General features: G+C 31.0%; 1 protein-coding gene across 1 annotated transcript in view; it reads left to right on the top strand.

The window, feature by feature from the left end:
- Positions 1-3,389: 3,389 nt before the first annotated feature.
- The window catches only part of LOC126749344 (uncharacterized), a 34,190-nt gene continuing 11,456 nt past the window's right edge, over positions 3,390-26,123 (top strand). The window contains exons 1-2 of the mRNA XM_050459014.1: positions 3,390-4,706; positions 6,050-6,294. Of these exons, the coding sequence (XP_050314971.1) occupies positions 3,451-4,706; positions 6,050-6,294 (1,501 nt within the window). The 5' untranslated portion in view covers positions 3,390-3,450. The remainder of the gene's footprint in view (positions 4,707-6,049; positions 6,295-26,123) is intronic.

Below are 26,123 nucleotides of genomic sequence, written 5' to 3' on the forward strand. Positions count from 1 at the left end.
TTTGGAGGAATATACAGGCCAGTTTATTCCATTTATTTAAATATTATTAACCATAGATTTGTCTCACTTATTTTAATTTTTATTAATATACATTTAATTTCAATTTATTGCTACAAATATTTAATCAATATCATAATTTAATGTCAATTTTCTATCTATAATTTTAGTTATTTTTTGTTCAGTATTTTTCAGTACCTTTTTTGGTAGTTAAGTAGATATAACTCGGTTAAGGCTGATATGCCTTAGGTGAAAAGGTTCATGAACTTTCCCCTGCATAATACAAAAATTTACTAAAAACTTTTTTTTCTGCCTCTTTAAATCTACTTTATCCAGGGTCATTTAATTGTTAAGTGAAACCTATATACCAAGTGTTTTTCTTAGTTTTTTTTTCATTTATAAAAAAAAAAACTAAGTGGCGCCCTCTTATTTAATAGTTATAATCAAGATTATATTCTTTAATAGCCAGTCATAAGTGAACCTTCGAACAATCCCAAGCCTCCAACAATTCTGAGCTACCGTCTGCAAACTCTTGGCAAAACAGTAACGGTGTAAAGTTAACGCCACAATATATAAAGTTTAAAACCATATATACATACATACTTTATATATATACATTATTATATATACTTTATATATATATAATATATATATATAATATTATATTATATATATATATATATATATATATATATATATATATATATATATATATATATATTTTAGTTATATATACAGGGTGAGTTTTTTAAAGTGTTACAATGCGATATGTCAAAAACGGCTGCAATTTTTTTTTTGACATTTGTCCCTTCACCCCCCTAAGAGGAGAGGAGTCACTTCCTTATTTTAAACGGAATGACGTGTTTTTTATTCTTAAATACGAATCTACATAAAATATGAAGTCTGTTTACAAAAAATTTTTAATTTGTTTATAATATATATATAATATATAATAAATTGCTCTGCTGGTTACGGAATTATGATCAAAAATGTTTTGATTAAATTTAAAAATAATTCGAATATTTTACCATAATAACAGCCGGTTGCCATGGAAATCCTACTGTTTATTTTACTAGTATGGATGGAAATGAAAATCCTAGTAACAGTAGGATTTCCATGGCAACATAACAAGCAGTGTCACATAAAAATTTTGACGTGTTATTAACAAGTAAATTGTGTTTAAAAAGAAAAAAATAGAAGCGAATTTCAGTGTAGAAGTAGATATGTTGTTAATTTTGGGGGAGTGCAGAAAAAATTATAGGGAGGCTGCAGTAGTGTGGGCCGAGAGGTTTCCGGATATTCCAAAATCTCATATGGAATTTAAGAGACTGGAGAAAAAAAATTTTAGAGCTTGTTACAAGTTCAAATTTATTAGACTTACCAAAATATGAGAGTACAAAATGTTCTTTCCCAGAACATCGTTCTGTCGCATTGGCGGCATTTTCTTCTCAATCAATAATCAATCATGCAAACATTAATTTACAAGAAACATCCGAATTAAGCAACGTCTTATGTAAGTGAATTTAGTACATTTGTGTCCTTTACCCCATAAAACCAATATTATTGCATATAAATTTAATTTTTCTAACAGGCTTATCAAATGATGCTAATAAGAAAAATTTACCAATTCCTCCAGAAACTATGTCTGAATTAAAAGAAGTCTTATGTATGTGCAATAATATAATATTATACATTACCTGCATAAGTATTTTTTTATAAAAAAATGTTTTTACGTTTCCACAAATACTTATTCTACATTTTATATCTTCTTTTTTTGTAGACTCATCAAAAGATTCTAATAAGAAAATATTACAAATTTTACCAGAAAATCGAGAAACTATGCCTGAATCAAAAGAAGTCTTATGTAAGTACATTATTATAATATGACACTTTACCTACTTAAATATGATTATTTAAAAAAAAAATATTTTTAAGTTTACACAAATATCTACTTATTCCACCTTACATAATTATCCTATTATTATTTATTTTTTATAGACTCATCAGATGATGAACCATTTTAATCATCTAAATCTGAGTACATACCGGACACTACGAGTAGTGCCTCGGAAACGGAAAATGAAAATTCGTTTTTACAGTTTAACAAGGGCAAAAATTTCGTAAAATATATAACTTCCAAACCGAGTTCCAAACTAAGTGAATTCCCTTCCACTTCAGGATTAAGCCAAACTGCAATAGGTAAGTAGATTTCATTGTTACTCTATATTTCACAAACTTTTTTCATTTTCATATATTTCACAAACAGATTTATTTATCCATAATACTCTTATAATTTTTTTTTCGGGTATATTTAAAACAAACCTTCGTCCCTTTGATTATAACCGTTTTGTCTTGAAAATGCAGCCAATTTTCATCGTGTTTTAAAATCCAACCCAACCAAACCCCTGTTTTTAAAAAAACTAAGGTAGAAATCAAAACACACTGAGAAAAAAATGTTATTGTTATACATTTTCTTTTTTGATTTAATCTTTTTGTATTCCGCTTTAAAAACTAGGGTCACATGTTTTGACCTAAAATTTTGACACACTTCGATACGTTGTAAACTTCAAGCTTGGCAGTTATAATCAGATGCAAAGATCTTTACGATAAAAATATTGCTCGATCTTTCTGCAGGTAACTGACAACCCTAACAAACCATTTTTTTTTATATCAAAATAACTAGGATGTTAACTTTTCGTTGATCTACCCTAAAGGGTGGGTCGAAAAAAACGTATAAATAATGATAAATTTTTAATTTTATAATAGACTTTGTGGAAAATAATGTTTAAATTTTTATTCCTTTCTTCTCTATCATTCTAACAAAAAAAAAACAGATTCCCCTATTAAAAATAAATAAATTTGTTTCTTTTATTACAAATAATAATTATAGAGCCATAAATAGGGAATTAAAAAAATAAATTATAGTTAATTTATGACATTTTATTTATTTAATCATAATGGGTGGGTCAATAGGTGAATAATTTAAACTTAGCCTATGTTTATAGAATTTCCTTTTATTGTAGGTAACAAATCTGAAATATATACAAAAAATATAGATGGAACTATTGCAACATTTGGCAAATTTGTAAATTCTTTACCTAAAGTGGAACATTTTTGTAACACTAGACCGTGGACACGAAAAAATACATGTCCATATTGCGATCGAGACGTAACTCACTTTGCTCCACATTTAGAACGAAATCACTTAAATGAGGGTGCTGTTAAAGAATTATGTTCATTAGGTTCTAGAAATCCTAAACGCAAGCTACTGTTAAAAGCCATTCTAAGACAAGGAAATTTTACTTCTAATTCCAAAATAAACATAATTCGACCAGTAAGAAGGCCAAAAGGAGAACATAATTGTGAAATTCCGAAAACCTTAAAGATAAATACGTTGTATGCCAAAGCTGTTTGGGATATTTTAGTCGGAATTATCTGAAGCGACACAGAAAAATGTGCAAATTGCGAACCGATCAATCTTTAACAGCACGAGAACATCACTTGTCATCAGCACAAATGTTTGCAATGTGTACGGGTCCTAACTGTAATTTCTATGAATCCCTAAGATTAAAAAATGAGGTTTTTCCGATAATGAGAAGTGATGATATTTCTAAAGCGGCAATGGGAGACGTGCTCATATGCAGTTATGCCGAAAGCCTTTTAAGAAAACATAGAAGGCCTCAAATAAAAAATGTAATATCGAACAAAATGCGAGAATTAGGCCGTCTTTTATTAACACTGAGAGAAGCAAGTGGATGTCAAATCCTTCTTGACACATTAAAGCCAGAAATGTTTGACCACTTTGTTGCAGCAACAAAAATAATAAGTGGTTATAATGAAGAAACACAAAGCTTTAAGGCAAGTAGCTTAGCGCTGCATATGGGCACAACTCTAAAACAAATTTGCGATATGGCCACCAAACTTCTCATTAAAAAGACCAAATTACTACCGTATGAAGATTCGGAAAAATGCCTAAAAGAAATTAAACGTTTAAAAAATTTATTCGAAAACCATTGGAGTTCAAAGATATCTAGTTTAGCATTAAAAAACCTAAATGAAAATAAATATGAAAAACCAAAGTTAATGCCACTTACCACTGATATTATGAAATTCAACAACTACGTATCAAGGCAAGCCAGAGAAGCTAGAGATAAGTTAATGGGTACAACTCATCCAAAAGCAAATTTTAGATTATTGTCAGAATGTATTTTAGCGTTAACGCTGTTATTAAACAGAAAAAGAATTGGAGAAGTGCAGTTCTTAAAAGTAGAAAATTATATCGATGTATCTATGCAAAATGTTCAAGAAGAATTTTTACAGGCCCTTTCTGAATCTGAGAAAATACTAACGAAAAGCTTCAAACGAGTAGTGACCTTAGGAAAAGGCAGCAAACCTATTCCACTTTTATTTTCAACAACTATTCAAGAATTAATAAATGTTTTGTTGGCCAAAAGAAATGTCTATATATCACAAAAAAATCCATACCTTTTCGCGAATCCAAATACTACTGACAAATACCTTAGTGGCTATCATACTATAAAAAAATTGGCAGAAAATTCAGAAGTATCTAATACTACGCTATTTACATCAACACGACTTCGGAAACAGATAGCTACTGTCCTGCAAGTTCTGAATATCACTGAATCTGAATTTGAACAGTTTGCGAGATTTATGGGCCATACCAAAAAAACACATGCAACTTACTACCGGTAAGCAAATAATAATTTATTCACAGTAATCGTTAAGACATAGGCTGTTGCATAGGCATGCACTCCTAGCAATAATAGAAAGTTACATTAAAATTATTTTTTTATGATTTTGAACTACAATACACTAACTTTACAGTATTTATTTGAAAACTATTGTTAAATAAAACTTAAAACTGACTTAGTATATTAGAACCAATGTCCAATGCAGATGCAACATCCGTTGTTTACAATAAAATTTAACGAAAAGGTAAACGTTTTTCGTATAAAAAAAAAATTCGCTTGGTCTCGAAATGAAGAACGAGACTATTTTTTTGAGGTCAGGTAAATCTTACCTTGGTTCTTCTCAGCCCATAATAATAATTAATATACAGCGTAAGACAATGAAAATGAAAGAGAGCCAGTTTTAAAGATCTTAGGTTATTTACAAAAAAACACTCGGACCCGTCGATTTTTGATTTTAGGGGAAAGTTTTTTGTCAGTTTCACTCCCTGAACGTTAACCATCTAACGGGGGGACACTCACCCCTAAAATATTCAATGGAAAGGGGGGTCAAGTGATACCTATTTTTAGGAGTCCTACTGAGTGCTTTATGATTTCTGAATCTCACTTTACTTTTCACTACTTTCAAAATATCGGCAGTTATAACCATGATAATTTTTGCATTTTTGATATGTTGTAAAAACCAAACTATTTAATTTGGAAAAAAAACGTTAGCATTTTCCTATTTTAACTTTGTAACATTTATTCGCTGGTAATTAAAAAAATCTGTCAACTGTCAATTTCCTTTTCAAAAATTATAAAATAAAATAGCGATTTTTTTAAGGTTTTTCATTGTTAATAGATAGCTGTTAAAAAGTTAAAATAGAAAAGTGCTAACCGCTTTTTTCCTAACTTAAATAGTTTGGTTTATGCAACATGTAAGAAATGCAAAAATACTGCTCTTAACTGTAAATATTTTGAAAATAGTATGAAACGAAAATATTTTGCCCTAAAATTAAAAATCGACGGATCCAAGTGTTTTTTCGTAAATACCCTGAGGTATATAAAATTGGCTCAGTTTCGTTTTCATTGGCCCACCCTATATACAACCCTGTTTACAGTACGGCTGTAAAGCGGGCAATAACATTCTTTAAATTTCAACGATTAGTTTTTTTTATCGCTCAGATGCGTCAGTTTAGTTTTGCCCAGGTTTCTGTATTCATAATTATTCTGAAAATAAATCTTTAAAGTGTGCGATTTCTTTTAAAACTAAGCGTTCAGGTTTAATAAATTTTATTTTCTAATTAACGCATACAATTGACGCATTGTATTAATCAAAAACGTGTATAATAATATTTTTACAGGCTTTCACAAGACGTATATGAAACTGCTAAAATTTCTAAAATGTTGCTAACAATAAATAGCGGTAAAACTCAAAAATATCAGGGAAAAACTTTAGAAGATATTGAAATATCCGATGCTATCGAAACTGATTCCGATACTGAAACTGAAGAGAAAGATGCTGGTGAAGAAAGTAGTAAGTCTTCTAGATTGCCATCAAAAGAAATTATATTAGAAGAAAATTATACCGATGCATCTGATGATTCTGGTAAGTAATGACAATAAAACTTCTTTTTTTATATAAACGCTTAGCTTTCGGAATAAAGAAAGTAAAATAAATCTTCGTAAGGTCTGAAAAGTTTTATTTTGCCCCTGACCGATATACACCTCAATAAATATCTTCAATAAAATCATTGACGGCCAAGACTTTTAATTACCCTATATGATGAATAGTGATAATGTTCATTAAATTTTATTATCCAGCCACGACATTAAACATATTAGTTTTTGCTTAGTGAAACATTTAGCTATTATTTTTTAATTAATTATGGTTAAGGTAAACGTACCTATTATCGGCACTGTCCTTATTACCGGCACTTTTACAACATAATTACAAAAAAATAAGATTCTCCCACTTGTATTTATAGTTTTAACATTTTTTAAATATTCTTGAAATATCTGACTATATAAATAACCCCACCCAGTCCGATGACGCGCGACAATAAATCTAGGAACAATTATTTTAATGCCGACAGTTGACGTCTAGTCGTTGTAACGAGTGGTGCTTCTTCCTGGCGTTAAGAAGTACGCCAGATTTAACACGTGATTAAAAATTGCATCTGAATTGAACTTGCTTTTTGGTAAGTACAACTTGTTAAACATAGATTGTTAAATTGTTATTTAGTGAAAGAAAATAATTTTTTTGCCTTTATTTATTATTTTAAGGGGTGCCGATAATAGGAACCTCTAAAAATGACTTTGACCCAATTATCGGCAGTAGTGCCGACAATTGGTGTTTTATCATGCCAGTTTTTAAGGTTTATTTTCGCTAGTAGAAAAACTGTAAGGGCAAGATCTATTTGGATTAATGTATAATAATATATGTTAATGCAAAGGTCCAATTTCCGGCACCCAAAATTCCTTAAGCCAATATTTTTATTCCCATTCAAAGAAAGGTGCCGATAATACGAGCATTTTTATGCCGATAATAGGTTTAAAATTTTTCTAGGTAAAAATGGATAGAAAGAAAAGACTAAAATATTCTCCAGAAGTGCTACAAACTGCACTGCTTTAGATGAAATCCAAAAAGGAATGCCCTTTAAAACGGCAAGCAAAATCTATAATATTCCCGGATCTACCTTGCAAGATAAAATTAAGGGTAGAGTTCCACTTAATAAGAAGTCTGGCCCAGAAACAGTTCTAACCCAAAATGAAGAAGATATGCTGGTTAAGTGGCTTTTCTAGATTTCTAATCGCGGGTTTTCTGCCACAAAGACGTAAATACCTTTTTAATTACCATAATTTTATTGGACAGTGTTCAACTTTTAGTAAAGGAGCTAAACAGACCCAACACTTTTACCAACGGAAGGCCTGGACGAAAATGGTACGAGCTTTTTTTGAAAAGGCATCCAGAACTAACCACTAGGATTGCTCAAAACCTGACATCTTCCAGGGCAAATCTAACAGAACATCGGATTCGACAGTGGTTTGTTGAAGTTGAGTGCTACCTAAAGGAAAACGATTTTTAGTATTGAAAATACTACTACGCGCGTTTATACGGCAGCTTTTGCATGGACAGATAAGAAACGACATGCGACATGCTATAGGTGGATCAACGCCGCGTCGTGGATTTTATTACGTTGTCCATATATGAGGTGTTTTTCTTACACATGATTCGGACTATATGTATAAGATAACGGCTTTTATCTTGAAAAGCTTGCAATGCTATATTTGTGGTTGGTTTGTTGTTGTGTTGTGCTGTTGTTTCATTTTTATTTTTATTTTACAATAAGTAGCAGATATTAATAGGTAAGAATATAAATGTTTCAAATATACAGGGTGTTAGTAGTTTGAGCATACATATTATACACAGTGTTACTAAATAAGTACATACCACAAAACCGCATTTCCTATATTATATTTCTAAGATACACATATTATTTATTAGATTAGACATAAATTCAAACTTAAATTAAAAATTATTAGAAATAGATTAATAATTTCTACCTACATATTTTGTGAGATACGTACCTACCATACATTCGTTTGGTACTCGCTTTATTTTTTTAGTATAATATTATTTACTTATTGTTGGTATTTTATTATTATATGTTAAATCAGTTAAATTGTCTTAGTTTTAGACATGGCAAAGAAGCAAAACCCACTTTTCGATTTTGATGAAAATCTAACAGCTCAGCCCACATTAATTAAAAATAAATCGTCGTTAAAGAGAGAAATTTCAAATGTTTTAGAAGATGAAAAAATTATTAAAAAACGTAAATTAACACCGATCGTTGCCGTTCTTACAGAAATCGAAAGAAAAATTTACTAGCATCAGTAACTAGTAGTACTTCAAATGGTGTGTCTTTTGTTAATGGTTCATCATCCAGCAGTGGTAATTTGGAAGGTAATAATCCTAAAGCTATTCCTTTTTCTCAGTATATGGATCAGGAAAGTAATAGTTGTTTTCTTTTAGATGATAATATTTTGTTAGAAAGTAATCATAACCCTTTAGTTAGTAATAATCACTCTTTGGTTACATTAATGCCGACTAATGTAAAAGTTTTTGAAAAAAGAACATTATATTTGGAAAATTTTATGAAAACTAACTTTTATAACAATAAATTAAATGAATATTGTCGTATATGTGACAGAATTTGGTGGACCAAAGATGTTCGCCCAGTAAAAGAAAATGATATTTCGATCCTCCATGAGGCTGGTTTTCCGAAAATGTGTGCTAAAATCGAAGACGAATGTAAATTTTATAAGAGTTGTCGAAATTGCAGTTCAAGTTTATCTCGAAAAAAAATTCCTCAATTAGCTACCGTAAATGGATTTAAGTATCCCCCTATTCCATCTGATTTGCCATATTTAAATCCTATTGCGGAACGTTTAATTTCACCTCGCTTGCCATTTATGCAAATTCGTAAAATTCATTATTTTTCCGGAAGTCAGCGATTGGTTGGCCAAATAATAAATGTCCCTGTTAACGTAAATAATATGGTTACTTCCTTGCCAAGAAATATTGACGATGATTATGCCGTAACAGTGGTAATTATGGTAATTAAACGAAACATTATTTATAAAAGTTCCTATTTAACTGGTTGCGTTTCTAAAGGTGTTTTGCGCAGATGGTTATTGTATCTACGAAGTACACCGCTGTATATAAAATATAATGTTAAAATAAATGACGCATTTTTAGGTATAGAGGAACCATTTGATTTTGCAGATGATAATGAAACATTATACGCAGAACATCAGTATAAAGCTAAGGCTTCCGAAAGAGCTTTAGATGCAATTTCCGCGAAAAGAGAAAAAATATTAACAGCCGAACAGTTATTAAATATGCAACAACAAACAATGTTTTGGGGAGAAGACATGGTATTGCATTTAGCTCCTGGGCAGGAAAATAAACCCTTTGCATTATCTTTCGATTCCGATGCCGAAGAATTATCATTTCCGGCTATTTATTATGGTCATGAGCGACGATTTAAAGTGAAAGCTACCCCATATATGATGGCTACAAGTGAAATCCGTCGTAGGGACAGACGGGGTGTAATGCCTAATCATATATTATACATGGCAGCAAAAATAATGCGTTTAAGAATTATTCAGGCATTTCAGATTATGTTTCGAAACAACGACAATGATGTAAAACATGTTACTAGAGAACATTTATGTGATTCCCAATTTGTTAAAGAAAGTATGGAACGAAATGAATCGTTTTTAAAACACATACCTAATTCCATACAATACTGGCAATCCAGAAAAAAGGACTTATTTGCCATGATGCGCCAACTTGGAAAACCCACTATTTTTCTTACACTTAGTGCCTCAGAAATACATTGGAAGCCACTTTTAAAATGTGTTTATAAATTTCAAGAAAATATAGACGATGAAGATAATATCGACGATAGTATCATTGATGCTATGTCCAATAGTGCTAAAGCGAACTTAGTAAACAATGACCCAGTTATATGCTGTTTATATTTTGATAAATTAGTAGATACACTTATTAGTTCTTTCAAAAAAAAGAGGTGTGGTCCATTTGGAAAATATTATTTAAAAGATTACTTTCGCAGAGTAGAATTTCAACATCGTGGCAGTCCACATTGTCATATGTTATTATGGCTTGAAAATTCGCCACCATCCTCAGAGGCACAATTTTTAAATGGTGAGAATTTAGCGGAAACTATTAAATTAATTGATACTATTGCCTCAGCTGAGGAAAGTTTGGTTTCCAGTTCTAGAAATTTGCAAACTCACCATCATACTCATACTTGCTACAAGAAAAATACAAAAAAATGTCGTTTTGGTGCACCATTTTGGCCAATGGATAAAACTAGGATCCTATTGCCAGTATTACCAGTAGACAAAGATCATTCAAAAGTGTTATTATTTGAAAAAATGCATAGAGCATTAGAAGATGGTACTTTTGTAAATTTTGAAGATTTTCTTCGCGGATTTTATTTGGAGTCATTCAATGAATATTTAGATGTTCTTCGACAAGGGATTCACCGACCAATGGTATTTATGAAGCGCGGAATGGAAGATATTTGGATCAGCCCATTTAATCCATCTATTTCAAAGGTATTACAATCAAATATGGATGTGCAATTTATATTAGATGAATATTCCTGTGCGGCATATGTTGCCGAATATGTAAATAAAAGTGAACGAGGGTTTAGTTCACTTCATCGAGAAATATTAAAATTGCGTGATAAATATCCAGATATGGATTATGAGATGTGTATGAAAGAGATTGGAAAATTAGCATTAAATAACGTTGAAATGTGTACGCAAGAGGCTGCCTGGTATTTACTACGCTTGCCCATGTCGGAGGCTTCTAGAGCAGTTCAAACTATACCCACACAACATCCAACTGAACGATTTTCAATGAAAAAATCACTGAAGGAAATGAATGACCAACATATTGAAAACTATTCTACTGATATCTGGAAACTAAACATCATTCAGAAATATGAACAGAGGCCTTCTGATTTAAAGGAAGTTTTTTTGGCCGATTTTGTAGCTTGGTACGATTTGACACGTTCAAAAAAAATAAATAACTTACCCTTCTACATGGCGGATGAACTCAGTGATGAGGATAATAATGATATTCAATGTAGTAATAGTGATGGTACAGTCTCTGATAACAATATTTCCGTTAAATATCACAGAAGAAAATTCGAAAAAGTGTTGAAATGGCGATCCTATGATAAAACGAGGGAACTTTTAAATTTTAAGCGAGAAATGGTGACACTTTTTTGGCCTTTTAAGGGTGAAGAACTGGATATTTTAGATAACGACAGGTATGTTAAAATTTATGACGAACATTTCGCGCTATTGCAAGAACGCTGCAATAAATATGATAGCGGTTTATCTTTACAAAAAATTGAAACTGTAATTGCACGAGAATTAAACGAGGAAAATGATAGTGTTAATATAGAAGATAGCCCATTAACTGTAGGACCTTTAGTTAGGTCTGTTCAAGATGAAGATTTCCTTAGAGAACCAAATCAAAAAGCTAAAAATCTTGATATAGGGTGAACTGCCCAGTTAGCCGGCCACCCCTAGTTCTCGGCCACTTTTTCACAAAATAGTTAATAAATAGAGCATTCTACAATTTATTTATATGAACATATCGCCCCTGACTAATGTAGTTCTTCGCGCACCATATTCACGCACCAACATCCTTATAGGCCAAAGCAGGCTTAAGAAAAATTCAGTCAAAACATGTACCTCCAGGAGTGCGTTGCATTTGCCGTTTTCTTACGTTTAGTGTAGTGTGCAGCTCGAAAGTAAATAGAATATAATTTCTGAAAACATCGAGTTTTGAGGTAAGTTTTGTGACTTTTTAGTTACTAAGGGGTTAATCTTTAATAATTAGATTAAAATATACAAGAAAACTTAATATTTAAAAAGAAAAATACGTGGCCGGAAAACCGGTCAAAAAAACCTTTTCTGCCATTTCTCGGCCAGGGTGGCCGAGAAGCGGTCTAATATAAATATTTTTCTTTATCTTTTTTTAACTTACTGATAGTTAGGGACTAGAGTGGGTTTCTCTTTTTAATAATATTCAGTTGGTTAGTAGATCAAGCCAGATCTCGGCCGGGTTTTTACGAAAATCAAGGGAGATATAAATATTTTGAAAGGGGGCCGAGAACTGGTGAATCCGCCTATTTTTCGGCCATTTTTATATTTTGCCATTAAAATGCATGCAAAAAATTAGTTTCTTGCAATGAACATATTGTTTTTTTACTTTATTAATTTTAAAAAAATTAAGATCTTAAATATTAAAAAAAAAAAAACAGATGTACCTACTTGTAGGTCTGGCAAACGGATCTGAAACACCGGACGCAATGTTTGTTTTTATTTTTTTTAATTTTATCTTCAAATTATTATTTTAAAATTTAATTTAAATACATTTATAATATAATTATATACGCATTTAAATTAAATTTCACAAACAATATTAAAAAAAAAAAAAAAATTAAAAAATAAAAACAAACATTTCTTTTGGTGTTTCAGATCCGTTTGCTAGCCTATACCTATTTACATTCTGTGTTTTTTATTTTTATTTAGATGGCTACCAAGAAAGGCGTAAAGTTAAACGTTTCAAAACCCCGTAAGATGTTCACCTACAATGAAGAAAATCTCAATGTAGCCCTTAAACATGTGAGGGAAGGAACCTTGAGCGTTAGAGCAGCTTCAAAAGAATTTGGCGTTCCCAGGAGCACTATCCAAGATAGAGTGGCTGGAAGAAAACCAGATGAATTGAAAAAAACTGGGCCAGAACCAATTATGACAATTGAAGGTGAGAAACGCATAAAAGAGTGGGCTATAGCGCTTGCTAAGTCCGGATTTCCAATAAAAAAACATGAGTTGATGGAGACCGTTACTAAAGTTGCCATTAGTAATGGAAAAATCGATTCTTTTAAAAATAATAGGGTTGGAGGGAAATGGTACTTGCGATTTCTCTCGAGACATCCAGAACTAAAATTGCGTGAGTCTGAAAGCATTAATAAAGCACGGGCAGTAGTCACCGAAGAGTATATTAGGTCATGGTTTAGGGAATTGAGTAATTTTTTGGAAGAGAATAATCTTCAATAGGTTATGGAGGATCCTACCCGTATTTTCAACGGAGATGAATCAGGATTTTCATTAGATCCTAAAACAGGAAAAGTTCTTGCTCCTCGGGGTCTTAAGAACGTATATTCAGTTAAAAAAGGCAATGAAAAGGAAACACTGACAGTTCTTATTACATTTAATGCACATGGAGATATTTGCCCCCCACTAGTTGTATTTCCGTATGTAAGGCCCCCGAAATCAGTTATTATGAATATGCCTGATAATTGGGTTCTTGGTAAATCCGACAGTGGGTGGATGAAGAGCGACGTATTCTATGAATATGTTTGCAATGATTTCAATAAATGGCTTGAGAATGGCAATATTAAAAAGCCAATCATATTATTTATAGACGGACATCGCTCACATTTAAATATATTTTTAAGCGAATTCTGTGAAAAAAATGGAATTATTCTTTACTCACTACCACCCAACACCACCCATGTACTCCAGCCCGCAGATGTAAGCGTGTTTAGGCCATTAAAACACCAATGGAAAAAAACCGTCAGGGAATGGCAAAGTACACAGGATGATGTAACCAGTTCAATTACAAAAGTGAATTTTTGTAAAATATTTCAGCAAAGTTTAGATAAGGTAGATATGGTGCCTTGCATTAAAAATGGATTTCGTAAATGTGGACTCTTTCCATTAAATCCGGACAATGTGGATTACACAAAGTGTGTCCAAAATGTTTTAGAAAAAAACAAACGCCCAGTCCAAAAAGAATATGACATTAAACAAGAAGAAATTGATAATGCCAAAAAAGTGATAAATCTTATCGAAACAAACTTAGCTGCCAAAGGTGTTGACGCAAAAATCATTTACCAAACCATAGATGAAATAAAGGTAAAGACTGAGCATGAAACGATAAATATTATAAGTGACATAACTGTTAATGACATGGAAATAACAATACATAAAGATAATTCATTGTCAGAGTCACTACCTATTGGTAGTATTGTCCCAATGGATTCTTTGAGTATAATTCCCTTTGAGGATTTAAATTTAACATTGACAGATTTGCCGTTGGATATATCTGTCACTGACATATTTGGAGCCAAAGAACCAGAGCATAGACACAACTATAATGATTCTATAAATATTTATCAAGACAATTACAAACAGAAAGGACCAAATGACAATGATAACAAAGATGAAGCAATTGAAAAAAAACCCGAACATGATAATAAAAAAGATACACAAGGAAATTATACATCTGCTATCACCAAAGAAACTCATGAATTTACCAGTCCAATTGAAGAATTCGGTAAAAAAATTAAAAATGATGACAAAAAATGTGAAGAAGATGATCAGAATCCACCAGAAAATGAAACACTTGCTACCATTGAAGAAAGTCACGACTCTACTAATCCAATTGAAGAGACTAAAAGTTTAGATGACAATAAAAGTGAACCAGAAAACCAAAGAAATCTTGCAGACAATGATGCCTTAACTATCATTGAAGAAGGCCATACCATCAATCAAACTGAAGAGTTCAAGCAACCATTATTATTTAAAGAATCTAAAAATAATATTCCTGAAGAACTTGGATATGACATAAATAGTAGTAAAGAAAATATTAACAACCAAACAGCATGTGAAGTTAAGGGAGCAGATGCAATAACAAGAGAAGAAAGACCATTAAAAAGTATCGAAAATGAACTAGATAAAATCCAGATTGGCGAAAAAACCCCCCAAAAATCTATGAACGACGTTGAAGTTTTAAGTCCATTTTCTCAACATCTGAAGTTTCCCGAACCTATTAAAAAAAATAACGAAAGTAAAAAACGAGATAAACTGCCAAGTGCAATTTCCTCCAAAGCTTGGAGGGAACATATTCAAAAACAAGAAAAAGAAAAACAGAATAAACTGGATGTCCAGAAGAAGAAAAAAGAAGAAAGACAGGAGAAAAAGACACTGATAGCTAAAAATATGAGTGTCTCGAAAAATAACAAAAAAAGTAAAAAAATTAAACTTATGTGTTCTCTTTGCGAGGACGAACTTATAAGTGATACAGAAGATGACAATTTGAAAAATGTATGCTGTGATATCTGTCCTAAGTGGTACCATTTAGCGTGCACTGAATTGTCCCATTTATCATATTCAGAAGCTGCAAGCAAAGATTTTATATGTATTTCTTGCCAGTAAAATACCTACCTACCTATGTATATGTTCCTTGCCGTTACTTACCTAGTTATTATAGTAGGTACTTATAATTTAGGTATCAATAGTTTTAAGAAAAGTTTTAAAAGAAGCAATGTTTTTTTTATTTTTGTTAGAGTTTTGTTTCTTTTTTTGTTTGTCTATAGAGTTTAAAAGAACTTAAGTTTTTGTTCAAAGTATCTGTCTGTTATTTGTTTGTGTATGTACCTAATATTAGGAACCTACATTATAGTAGGTAAGGTATTAGTTTTACTATTTACTATTAGTTATAAGCAATTTTTTATATTTTTGTTAACTATAGAGATTTGAAGTTCCTACAAAACTAGGTAGGTACCTACTAAGTATGTTTGTACTAAGTTGGTATTAAATATATACCCTGTTATTTGCTTCTTTAGTTGCGTTTTTTTATTTTTCAATACAAGAATAAAAACATATTACATTTTTACTTGTACGACTTATAATAAAATTAAAACAATCTTTTTTAATTGCTTCTGGACTTTATTTATTTAGATCGGTCGAAAGTCAGTATTTTTCGGCCACCCCGGCCGAGAACCGGCATTTTGAGGCCGAGAAAAATTCCACCTGGCCGAGATCTGGCAGAATGCACATTTTTTAAATTTTAATTTATTTATAAAAACTGGGAATATTTTATCCTTTTTAGACCAAAGGAAACAATTAAGAACACTATAAGGTTTCACATAAAAAAACAAAAAAAACAAATTTTGTCCTTTTTCTAATTTTATTTCTCAGTCAAAGTCAAAAATTCAGTTAGGTGGCCGAGAACTGGGCAGTTCACCCTAGATTCAATTGCTCGTTCAAGTGTCGTTAGGCGAGTAGAAAACGTGATGCCTCATTTAGAATTCTGTTCAGATTTTAGACAGTTAAATTTAAAGCAATTTACATTTCTCTTGGAGTTTATAAATCGATTAACTTTTACATCCCATGGAGAAAATCATCAACCGTTACAAGTGTTTTTTACTGGGCCGGCTGGTACAGGAAAAAGTTTCGTTCTAAAATTGTTAATGGAAACAGCAAATAGATTCTCGTTGCGACATAATACCACAAAATGTGCGTTTGTTGCTTGTGCAACCACTGGTAAGCCTGCAGTAAATATTGATGGTACAACTGTACATACAGCTTTTAATATTAGTATCAATGCAAAGAGAAACTTAAATTTAAGAGAAGATCTTCTACAAACTATGCGTTGTGATTTTAATGAAGTCACTACTATTATTGTTGATGAGGTTAGCATGATGAGTTATGACATATTAAAACAAATTGACAGTCGATTGAGAGCTGTAAGTCGAGACTCGAATGCTAACTTTGGCGGATTTCACGTAATATTTTGCGGCGATTTAAGACAACTACCACCAGTAAATGCGAAACCTGTATTCTCTAGACCACCTAATTTACTACAGACCCGTATGTTATGGCAATCACTTAACTATTTTTCCTTAAATGAGGTGGTTCGGCAAAAAGACACAAAATTTTCATCAATTTTGACTAAAGTTGGCAATGGAGATATGTTAAATAAAGAAGAACGTACAATATTAGAGAAACGTTTGGTTCACACTGAAAACTTAGGGGTGTTAAAGACATTAAAGGGCGCTGTATTTTTATTTCATCGTAACAGCGATGTCGATAATCATAACTATAAAGTTTTAAATATCGATGGAAATGTTTGCTGTATGGCTGAGGATAGTATAAGCGGCTATAAAAATAACAATCAATTACAATCTACTATTCAAAAAATAGAAAAAATGGACGTTACGCAAACTGGCAACATGCCTACAAAACTATTATTGGTCATTGATACTCCTTATATAATTACACAAAATATTGACAAAATTGATAAAATTGTTAATGGTTCCTTTGGCCACCTTCGACATATTGAGTACAACACCGACGATTTAAAAAAAGTGCAACGTTTGTGGTTAGAGTTTAGTGATACCAGTATGGGAACAATGCTACGTATGAAGTACCAACATCATTCGCAAGCTTTTGGTTTTCCAAGTACTTGGACTCCCATTATTCGTCGTGAAAGTGTTATTAGTGTTGGTTCCAAAATGATTAAAGTAAGAAGAAAACAATTTCCAATTGTTGCCGCTAATGCTATGACAATTCATAAATCGCAAGGTGGAACTTATGATACAATAGTATACGAATATTCTAAATCACATGAAGTAAGTTTAGTCTACGTAGCTTTATCAAGAGCTAAAACTCTCGGAGGACTTTATTTAACTAATCGCAATGAAGACTATAATTTTTATCACTCCAAAAAAAGTACTGATAGAGAAACGTTAAGAACGGAGTTTAAACGTTTGGAAAAACATAAATTAGATTGTGTAACGGAGCGTTGTTTGGAAAAAATTAAAAGTATGCCAGGAATTCCTTCTATTGCATATTTAAATGTACAAAGCTTAAATGCACATGCTGTAGACGTCGCAACTGATTTTGTTCTAAAAAAATGTAAACGTTTAGCCTTATCTGAAACTTGGATAAATGATTCTGAGGACGTAAAAACAATTGATGGATATCGATGCATAACACGATTTAAAAGACGTAATGTAAAAGCTGGCGGCATTGCAATTTATGAATCGTTACAATCATGTTTTCAAAAGTGTGAATCTTTAGATATATTTCCTATAAAATCACCTTTTGGCGATTTATGTGCTGCTCGAATTGCTTACCTTGATCATAAAACAGGCCAAGAAAAATATTTTTGTATTGTAACGATATACTGTCAAGTTGGAATTTCTAAAAAAGAATTAATGAAATTACTTGACAATGCTCTACGTCCTTTTTTATCAGATGATTTATATTATTACCCACTAATTTTATGCGGCGATTTAAATTATAATATTCGAACAGACAATGGTTCTGACAGTGTTATGAAATATTTACGTACAGTATATCGCTTAGACCTGGCCTCTGATAAAATTGTTTTTACGACCAGATCGGGTAATTGCATTGATTATATATTTTATCGGGGACTGTCAGATGTGGAAGCGGTTCCTTACGTATCGTATTTTAGTGTTCACAGACCGATTTTAGTTTTTATACATTACGACAACACATACGGCGAAATATCACAAGCGCATACGGTGGCAGAATTATTAAATTCTGATAAACCCCAATATTGCCAGATTAATGAATTCGAGGAAGAAACATTATCAAATTTATGTGAAAACGATAACGATTAAACAACTTTAGCATAATAGTATAGTTTATAAGAATACACTGAGAAAAATAGTATATCATCATCATTATAAGGTTCACTGCCTGCAATAATTTTTTTTTTGTGTAGAAGATTGGAGCAAAGGGGACATAATTCGCCAGTAAGCATATTGCTTAAAATGATATGAAATTATTGAATCTGTTGAGTGTTTAAAATTAGCTCAGTCTTTATTCGGCATTCGGCTTTGTTCATTTAATTCTTATTTAGGTATTTACGTGCAAAAAGTGACCATTTAAATTATTCAGCCGTAATAGGTATGTCTATTGCACAATTTTGTATCTCTTACCTCTTATTCTAATACTATTCCCATATCAATTTAGTTGTAATCTGTCACCATGGAACCATTACCAGAAAAAACTGAAACCATCGCACCTTCTACGTCTAAAAAAAGCACAAGGAAATCGCTTAAAAAATAATTTCAGTCAAAGCCTGCATTTGATTCTGTGGAAGACCCACAACCATCAACTTCGAATACAACATTTGAACATACATCAAATAAGGGAATATCGGAAGAGAATGAATATGTTTTACGCCCTGTAGGACCTTATACCTTCTTTGATGACAGTGAATTACATGAATACTATGAAGATTTTAGATCGAGTGCCACCGATCGCGTTTTTGTAGCCTACACTACTCATTTAAATAACATCGATTTAAAATTTAAAAAAAATCCTGTTGTAAGAAATAACTACACACAATATTCTTTGGTAAACACTGTCACCATGGCAGTGGCGACTAACGTGTATGGATTTGTTATCGGAAATTCGGAGAATTTTACGGACCGAACAACTCTTCCCAGTTTGTCAGTCTTGGAGGCGAAACATCGTGTATCTTTGCTTCTACCGACGGCAGAATTTTGGTGGAATAAAAATTCCGCAGCGATGTTTACGGGATTCATTCAAAAGGTTGGAACCGCAATAAAATCGTTGGCAACGGATGAAGAATTTAAAACGTCAATGGACCGTTTTCACCAAAACAAAGATGTTTTAATAAACTTTAAAAATAAATATTTATCTGCGACAAAGGTAATTAATTGTGAAACTGTTCCGGCAGTGTTCGGTGTAAAAGTGTACAACTCAAACCAGTTCAATAGTGAAATAGCTTTACCGATGGCCCAGATAATGAATGACAATTCTTTAGAGGAATCTGATGGATACGACTTGGTTCCTCCAACGTACATGCACGCATTGGTATTGCTTGCGATGAACGGATTTAAAATTACAAGAAGTGGAATTTCTTTAGACATGGAGGTAAACTATTTGCTTTATCGTAAATTTGAACGCGCTGAGCGTAGAAGGTTAAGCGGGTTTTCTTTGCAAAAACATATTATAAATCCAAAAAGAGGAAATTCTTTTTCGACGTCACTTAATTCATCTATAAGCAATTTAAGTGATTTCGAAGAAGAACCGAATAAAAAAAAAATAAACCGAGTGCTCTTCAGCTAGAATGGTAGCTTTTTTTAAAGCAAAGTTTGACGCTTCTTTGTTTAAATTTTTTCTAAACCTTTTACATTAATTAAGCAATAAATATTTATCTTTTTAATATTAAGGTGTTCCTAATTACCTATGTATATCAAAAGTGGACCTTATTTTTATTTTCTTTATAAAAATAAAGTTTTATTCTTTCACCTTCAAAACAAGAAAAAATCATTAAAAAATCATGTTTTTTTTTTAAAATCCATTAACAAAATCGGTTTTTTTTTAATCTAAAAATTTAATTTGATAAAATATAAAAGATTTGACTTGACCTTTTATTTTACTTTTTAGATTTTTTTAAGACAATTAAACATAAGGTTCCTTTATGGTATGCGCTACCTTATCCAAGGAAAACCTTTGTAATTTTTTTTGTGTTTTTTTATTTGTTTTATATTACCGCATGTAATATACTAAATAATATGTAATATATACCGCATGTATCAAATATATTTTCTCGTAATAATAATTATATCTTACATTATTAATTATGTTATCAATATAGGGTACATAGCATATTTTATTCTAGGGCATAAGCATTTTAAAATAATTAATAGGTATATGAAATTGTTCTTATTTTTATGGATATGGTTGTTTTTTATATAGCAAAATGATTACAGTTTTTTAAAAATTAAAAATAGTTTTTAAAATATTTTTTTTTAACAGAATGAATTCCAAAAAAAAATGTTTTAAAGGTTTTTTTTTGTATAAGTCATAATTATAACTAACATATTTCTTAATTATTTTTTTATTGTATTTTATTAATTACAAAATTACGTTATCAATATTTTAGCGTTATTTTTAAAATATTATATAAATTTGTTTTTATTTGTAGGGATATGATTGTTTCTATTGTTTCTTATATCACAAAATAATTACAGTTTTTTTAAAATAAAGTTTTGGAACTTCTTTGTAGCCTTTTTCTTTATTTTTTTTTATAGAGGCGCACTTGCTTCAACTTTAAAATCATATTTAAAACAAAAATAACAAAGTTAATAAGGTGGTTAAGGATTATTAGTAAAAAAACCCTGTCCATTTTGCTCTTTCCTTTAAAATCAGTTTAAATCAAATTTTATTTAGTTAAAAAAGGCGTTTTAAAACAATTAATTTTGTTGACAAACTTTTAAATTAAACCTTGTTATAAAATTTTACATAACGAGATAACAAAATTTAGTAGATATATTATTGGAATAGTAAAATAAGCCTTTGGAAGTTATCGCAGGAAGCCAAAAATAGATGACAAAGAATAAAATATAAACAAAGGAACATCAGTAATCGGATTATAATTTTACGAGTCGAATTGAATAGCCAAATTTTAATTATATATTTATGTTGGCTTATTGAGTCTAGTTGGAATTTTGATTGAATCAAATAATTATTATATTTTACAACAACATAATCCTATATAATAACATAATAGGATATATTAAATTTTCCAGTTCAATACGACTCGTAAAATTATAATCCCACTGCAGGTCGATAGACACGTCATATTTTTGTATCTGTTCTACTTACTTAAATGGTAGATCTATTCTGACGAACTTCGTTTGCTATTTCAACTATTAGCTGATATCTCGTTACAGACTCGCTGTATAATACTCCAAGTGATACTATTTGCCCACATTTATTTAAATTGTCTTGAAAGAATGTTATATAGTGTTTTAGCTTCTCTTCACAGGGCTTATTATTTCTGGTTCCAGCGAATGAAAACTGCCACCACTTGATATTTTGAGTAGAAAAAGCAAATGTGTCTAAGAACACTAAGTCACAAGGTGTAATGCTCAACATAAGGCGTTCTGCCTCTCCCACGTTTTGCGCGTCAACTTGGGGCAGTTTAATTGGAATGTCAACAATTTTAGCCATTACGAGGGATATTGGTAGGCCTTATCTAGAAATATAATAATAAACAAAATTAAGCTAACAACTAAATTAAATGTAATTTGTTTTAAATTACATTTAAATACAACATGGATTTGCTATATACAGCATGTCTATTTAGGATACTCTCTTCCTCCATGGTAGCTTTATTTTTAAAATAAAAAAAATATATATTTTTTTATATACAAGGGGTCAAAAAATCTACATTTAAAAACTGTTTTAACAATTTTAACATAAAACAAGGTGTTCACAAAAAACAAAAGTTTTTTTTTAAATGAAATACCCGGGCCTACATATTATTTTAATTTATGATTTTTCGTAAAATTCTAAGTCATATGATGTATCACATGATATATTTTTTAACTGTTTTTTAATTAAAAGTGGTTGAAAGACCACTATTTTTCGTCTTTTAGCGGTTATAACCAATACTATACGTCATATGACAAAACGGTTTTCACATTCCTACCTTACCTTTTTATGGTCCATCTAATGACATACATTTTCAGCTTGCCCAATTGTCAACATTTCTTTGACATTTTTAAGAAAAAAATTTGAAAAGTCATGCAAATCAAATTTCCAAACTTAAAAAGTTAAGATAGGAATGTAAAAACCGTTTTGTTATATTATGACCGTTTTGTTATATTATTATTGGTTATATAATCGCTAAAAGACGAAAAATAGTGGTCTTTCAACCACTTTTAATTTTAAAAAAATTTAATTAAATTTAACATGTGATACATCATTATTAATGGCTTGGAATTTTACGAAAAATTATAAATTAAAATAATATGTAGGCCCGGGGTGTTTCATTTAAAAAAAAACTTTTGTTACGTCTTTTGTGAACAGAATTGTGTCAGGCCTGTATTATGTTACAACAATTTTAAAATGTTTTCTTTAACCCCTTGTGTAAAAAAAATATTAATTTTTTGCTTAAAAAAAATAATAAAAACACCATCGAAAGGAAGACACAAAGAAAAGGAAGTACTAAATGAACACGCTGTATACAAAGATATACTAAGTAGGTATATGTGTGTTCGTCTTTCTTTGTATTCCTGCGATAATTTTTCCTTAAAAAGATATTAAAAAGGCTTTTTAAGTGCCCGCTGGGAAAAAGATAGGTATACCTCTAAAAATCAATAAAACTTTTATTTTTAATTAGATTTTTAACTTTCAGTTTTTAATCAAAGAAAATGGCTATATACATATAAAAAAAATTCTAGTATTATTATCTTTCTCCAAAATTATTTCTCACATTAGGTGGTTAAAGTGATAAGGGGTTTCGCAAAACTTAGGTACTTGTTGACTCATTGGATAGTCTTTCTTACTATGCGGCATGTATTGGTCACGCCGGCGGGGTGGTTAACCCTAACGGTGGGGGAAGGCTAGGACCCGGGGGGCGCTACTTCTCGTATAATGGGAATAGTGGTGTGTAGCTCGAAAAAAGCCTTTAAAAACATCTATATTATTTTGTTTTGTCCATTTAAGCCTTTGCGCCTTTCTCTTGGGAGGAGCAGTCTGTGGCTGTCCTAAACCATGAGTGGTAGGAGCTACGCTTTGGTGGTTGCCATTATCCCTGTGGGGTTTGTTAAGGGGGTTAGGCTCCCCCAGCTAAGGTACCTCGGGATTGTTACACCCGTACTCAACAAATTCGTTAAGCCTCTGAGGGTTATTATTATTAATATTATTATTATTTAAATTCGAGTTTATAAATTAAATATGAAAAAGACATTATTTTAAAAACAATAATAGAAGTACCTACTCACATTTAAGTATTCATTAGGTTTGTTAAGAAAATATATCAAAAATATTCTTTTGTTTGACACAATATCATTATAAGGCGAGACAAGGTTTTGGAAAGTATAATAAAATATATTATTATGATTACACTTACTTAATTATTAATATCTACTTGCCAAAAAATCTTGGCATTTAAGTAATTGATTGTTAAAATAATTCCGCATCTAAAGTTATGAAAAATGCCGAGCTCGGAAAGAGCGGAATTATTATGACAATAAATTAACTAAAGATTTTGAGGCAAATAGGTATTTATTATTTTTTTTTACATTTACATAATTGAAAATAAAATATTGAAAAATAAAATATGGTTATATTATGTACTTTTTTATTAATAAATATTAAATACAAACATGTTTTTATTTATTTATTTGTTATGTTATTATTATGGATGGCGATTTCAAGAGTTTTTAGATACTTCGAGGATACAGCTTTGTCCTTTCTCTTTCCGTCGATAGGACCAAGTTAACCACTTACGTCTGGTAACTTTTTGGACAGTCACCTGATAGCGAGACGTTCTAGTTCTTTCAAGCAGTACTATGCTCGTAAATTTGGCATTTCTGGAAGTGCTTGAATTATTATATTTTTATGTCGGCCCATATTTCCTAACGTTGGTATCTCAGTTCCAGTTCCTGTGTACAAAAAATGCCACCAAGAACTACCGAGGTTACTAGACACCCAGGCCTCTAAAAAGACAAGAGCAACAGGTGTATTATCCGACATTATTCGCTCTACTTCATTGGTATTAAGTCTTCTAGGATCCGGGAGCTCGTCAGCAATGCTAAAAGAAAAACATTCTAAGGAAAAGTGAAGATATTTTATTTCGTTAGAATAAAAGTCAATAACATAATATCTAATAATACACATATAATACATTTATATGTATTATACGTGCACAAAGCGGCAAATTCATATTTAATTTTAAATTATTAATGCCGGGTATTATAAACTTTTTTTTCGTAGTTAACTACATATTTAGGTTGGAATGTTCCTAAAAACAATTAAAATTTACATTGCAAATATAGGAATTTTTTGTGTCAACTTTAATAGTTAACTTAACTAGATTCTTATATTACCCGGCATAAATGTTTTTATTTTAATTATACTATTTTTAATTTAAAAACTGACTTTATATTTGCATGTATTTATTAAAAGCAGATTCTACAGCAGGCAAAAATATAAATGTTGACAAAAATATCATTATGCTAATCGAACCCAATTATTTTTGAATTTTTTTATATACAATTAGAATAAATTTATACTTACCAATAAACTAAGCCATTGTATCACTACTATCGAAATTATTATCTTACACCAATCTGAGGAAAATAATGCTGAACACTTCATTTTAACTATTTTATCTGAGTGTTTTGTTATTGCCTGTTCCAATATACAGGGTGTCATTGAAATGGTGTAAAAAAATTCGGGGGGTGATAGTACTCCTAAAAATTTTAAAAAAAGTTCCTATAACTATAGGGTGGAAAATGCATATTAAGGGAGTTAGGGGCACTGAAAGGGTAAATTTAAAAAACGGTTTTTTGAAATTGTAGGCTTAAAAAACGAGATAAAATTTCGAAAAAAAATCCTCCCAAAAAAATTTTGACCCAAAATCAAATGGTGATACTGAAAAATAATTTGGAAAATCGGGAAAGGGTAGTTTTTGCAAGGGTAGGTGGTTAATTCGTGAATAACTTTTTTTAGGTTATTTTCTTCGCAACGTGGGTTCATTTTTTAAAAACTACATACTTTTTCCTACAAAAAAGGTACTCTTGTTGCACATCGCCCAGAACGATGGTTTTCGAGAAAATTGAAGGCAAAAAGTTTGCTCTGATGGGCTGCTAACTGGTTAAACAACTAAACTTATGAAAGTTATGGGGTTTCAAAAGTAAACAAGTAGTTATTAAATAATTAATTGAAAAATCTAAATTTCATGATTTTTAAAACATCGTATTGCTTTAAAAAAACGAAATAAACCAATTACCAAAATTCCTTATTAAATGCATACTTATTTGATTCATTAGCCTAGTTTACACCGCGAGTACCAAATATTCAATACGCGGACCCAATCCCCTATTCTCAAACTCAACGTGCGCGAGTTGACATGTTTACACGTAAATTATTCCAAATTGTGACTTAATAGGTTTGAGAATATGTAGAGGTTTTTAGTCCGCGTACTGAATATTTGGTACACTCTCACGAGATGTG

The sequence above is a fragment of the Anthonomus grandis genome, chromosome 24, assembly GCF_022605725.1.
Source record: "Anthonomus grandis grandis chromosome 24, icAntGran1.3, whole genome shotgun sequence".
In the NCBI taxonomy this organism is placed as follows: Eukaryota; Metazoa; Arthropoda; class Insecta; order Coleoptera; family Curculionidae; genus Anthonomus; species Anthonomus grandis.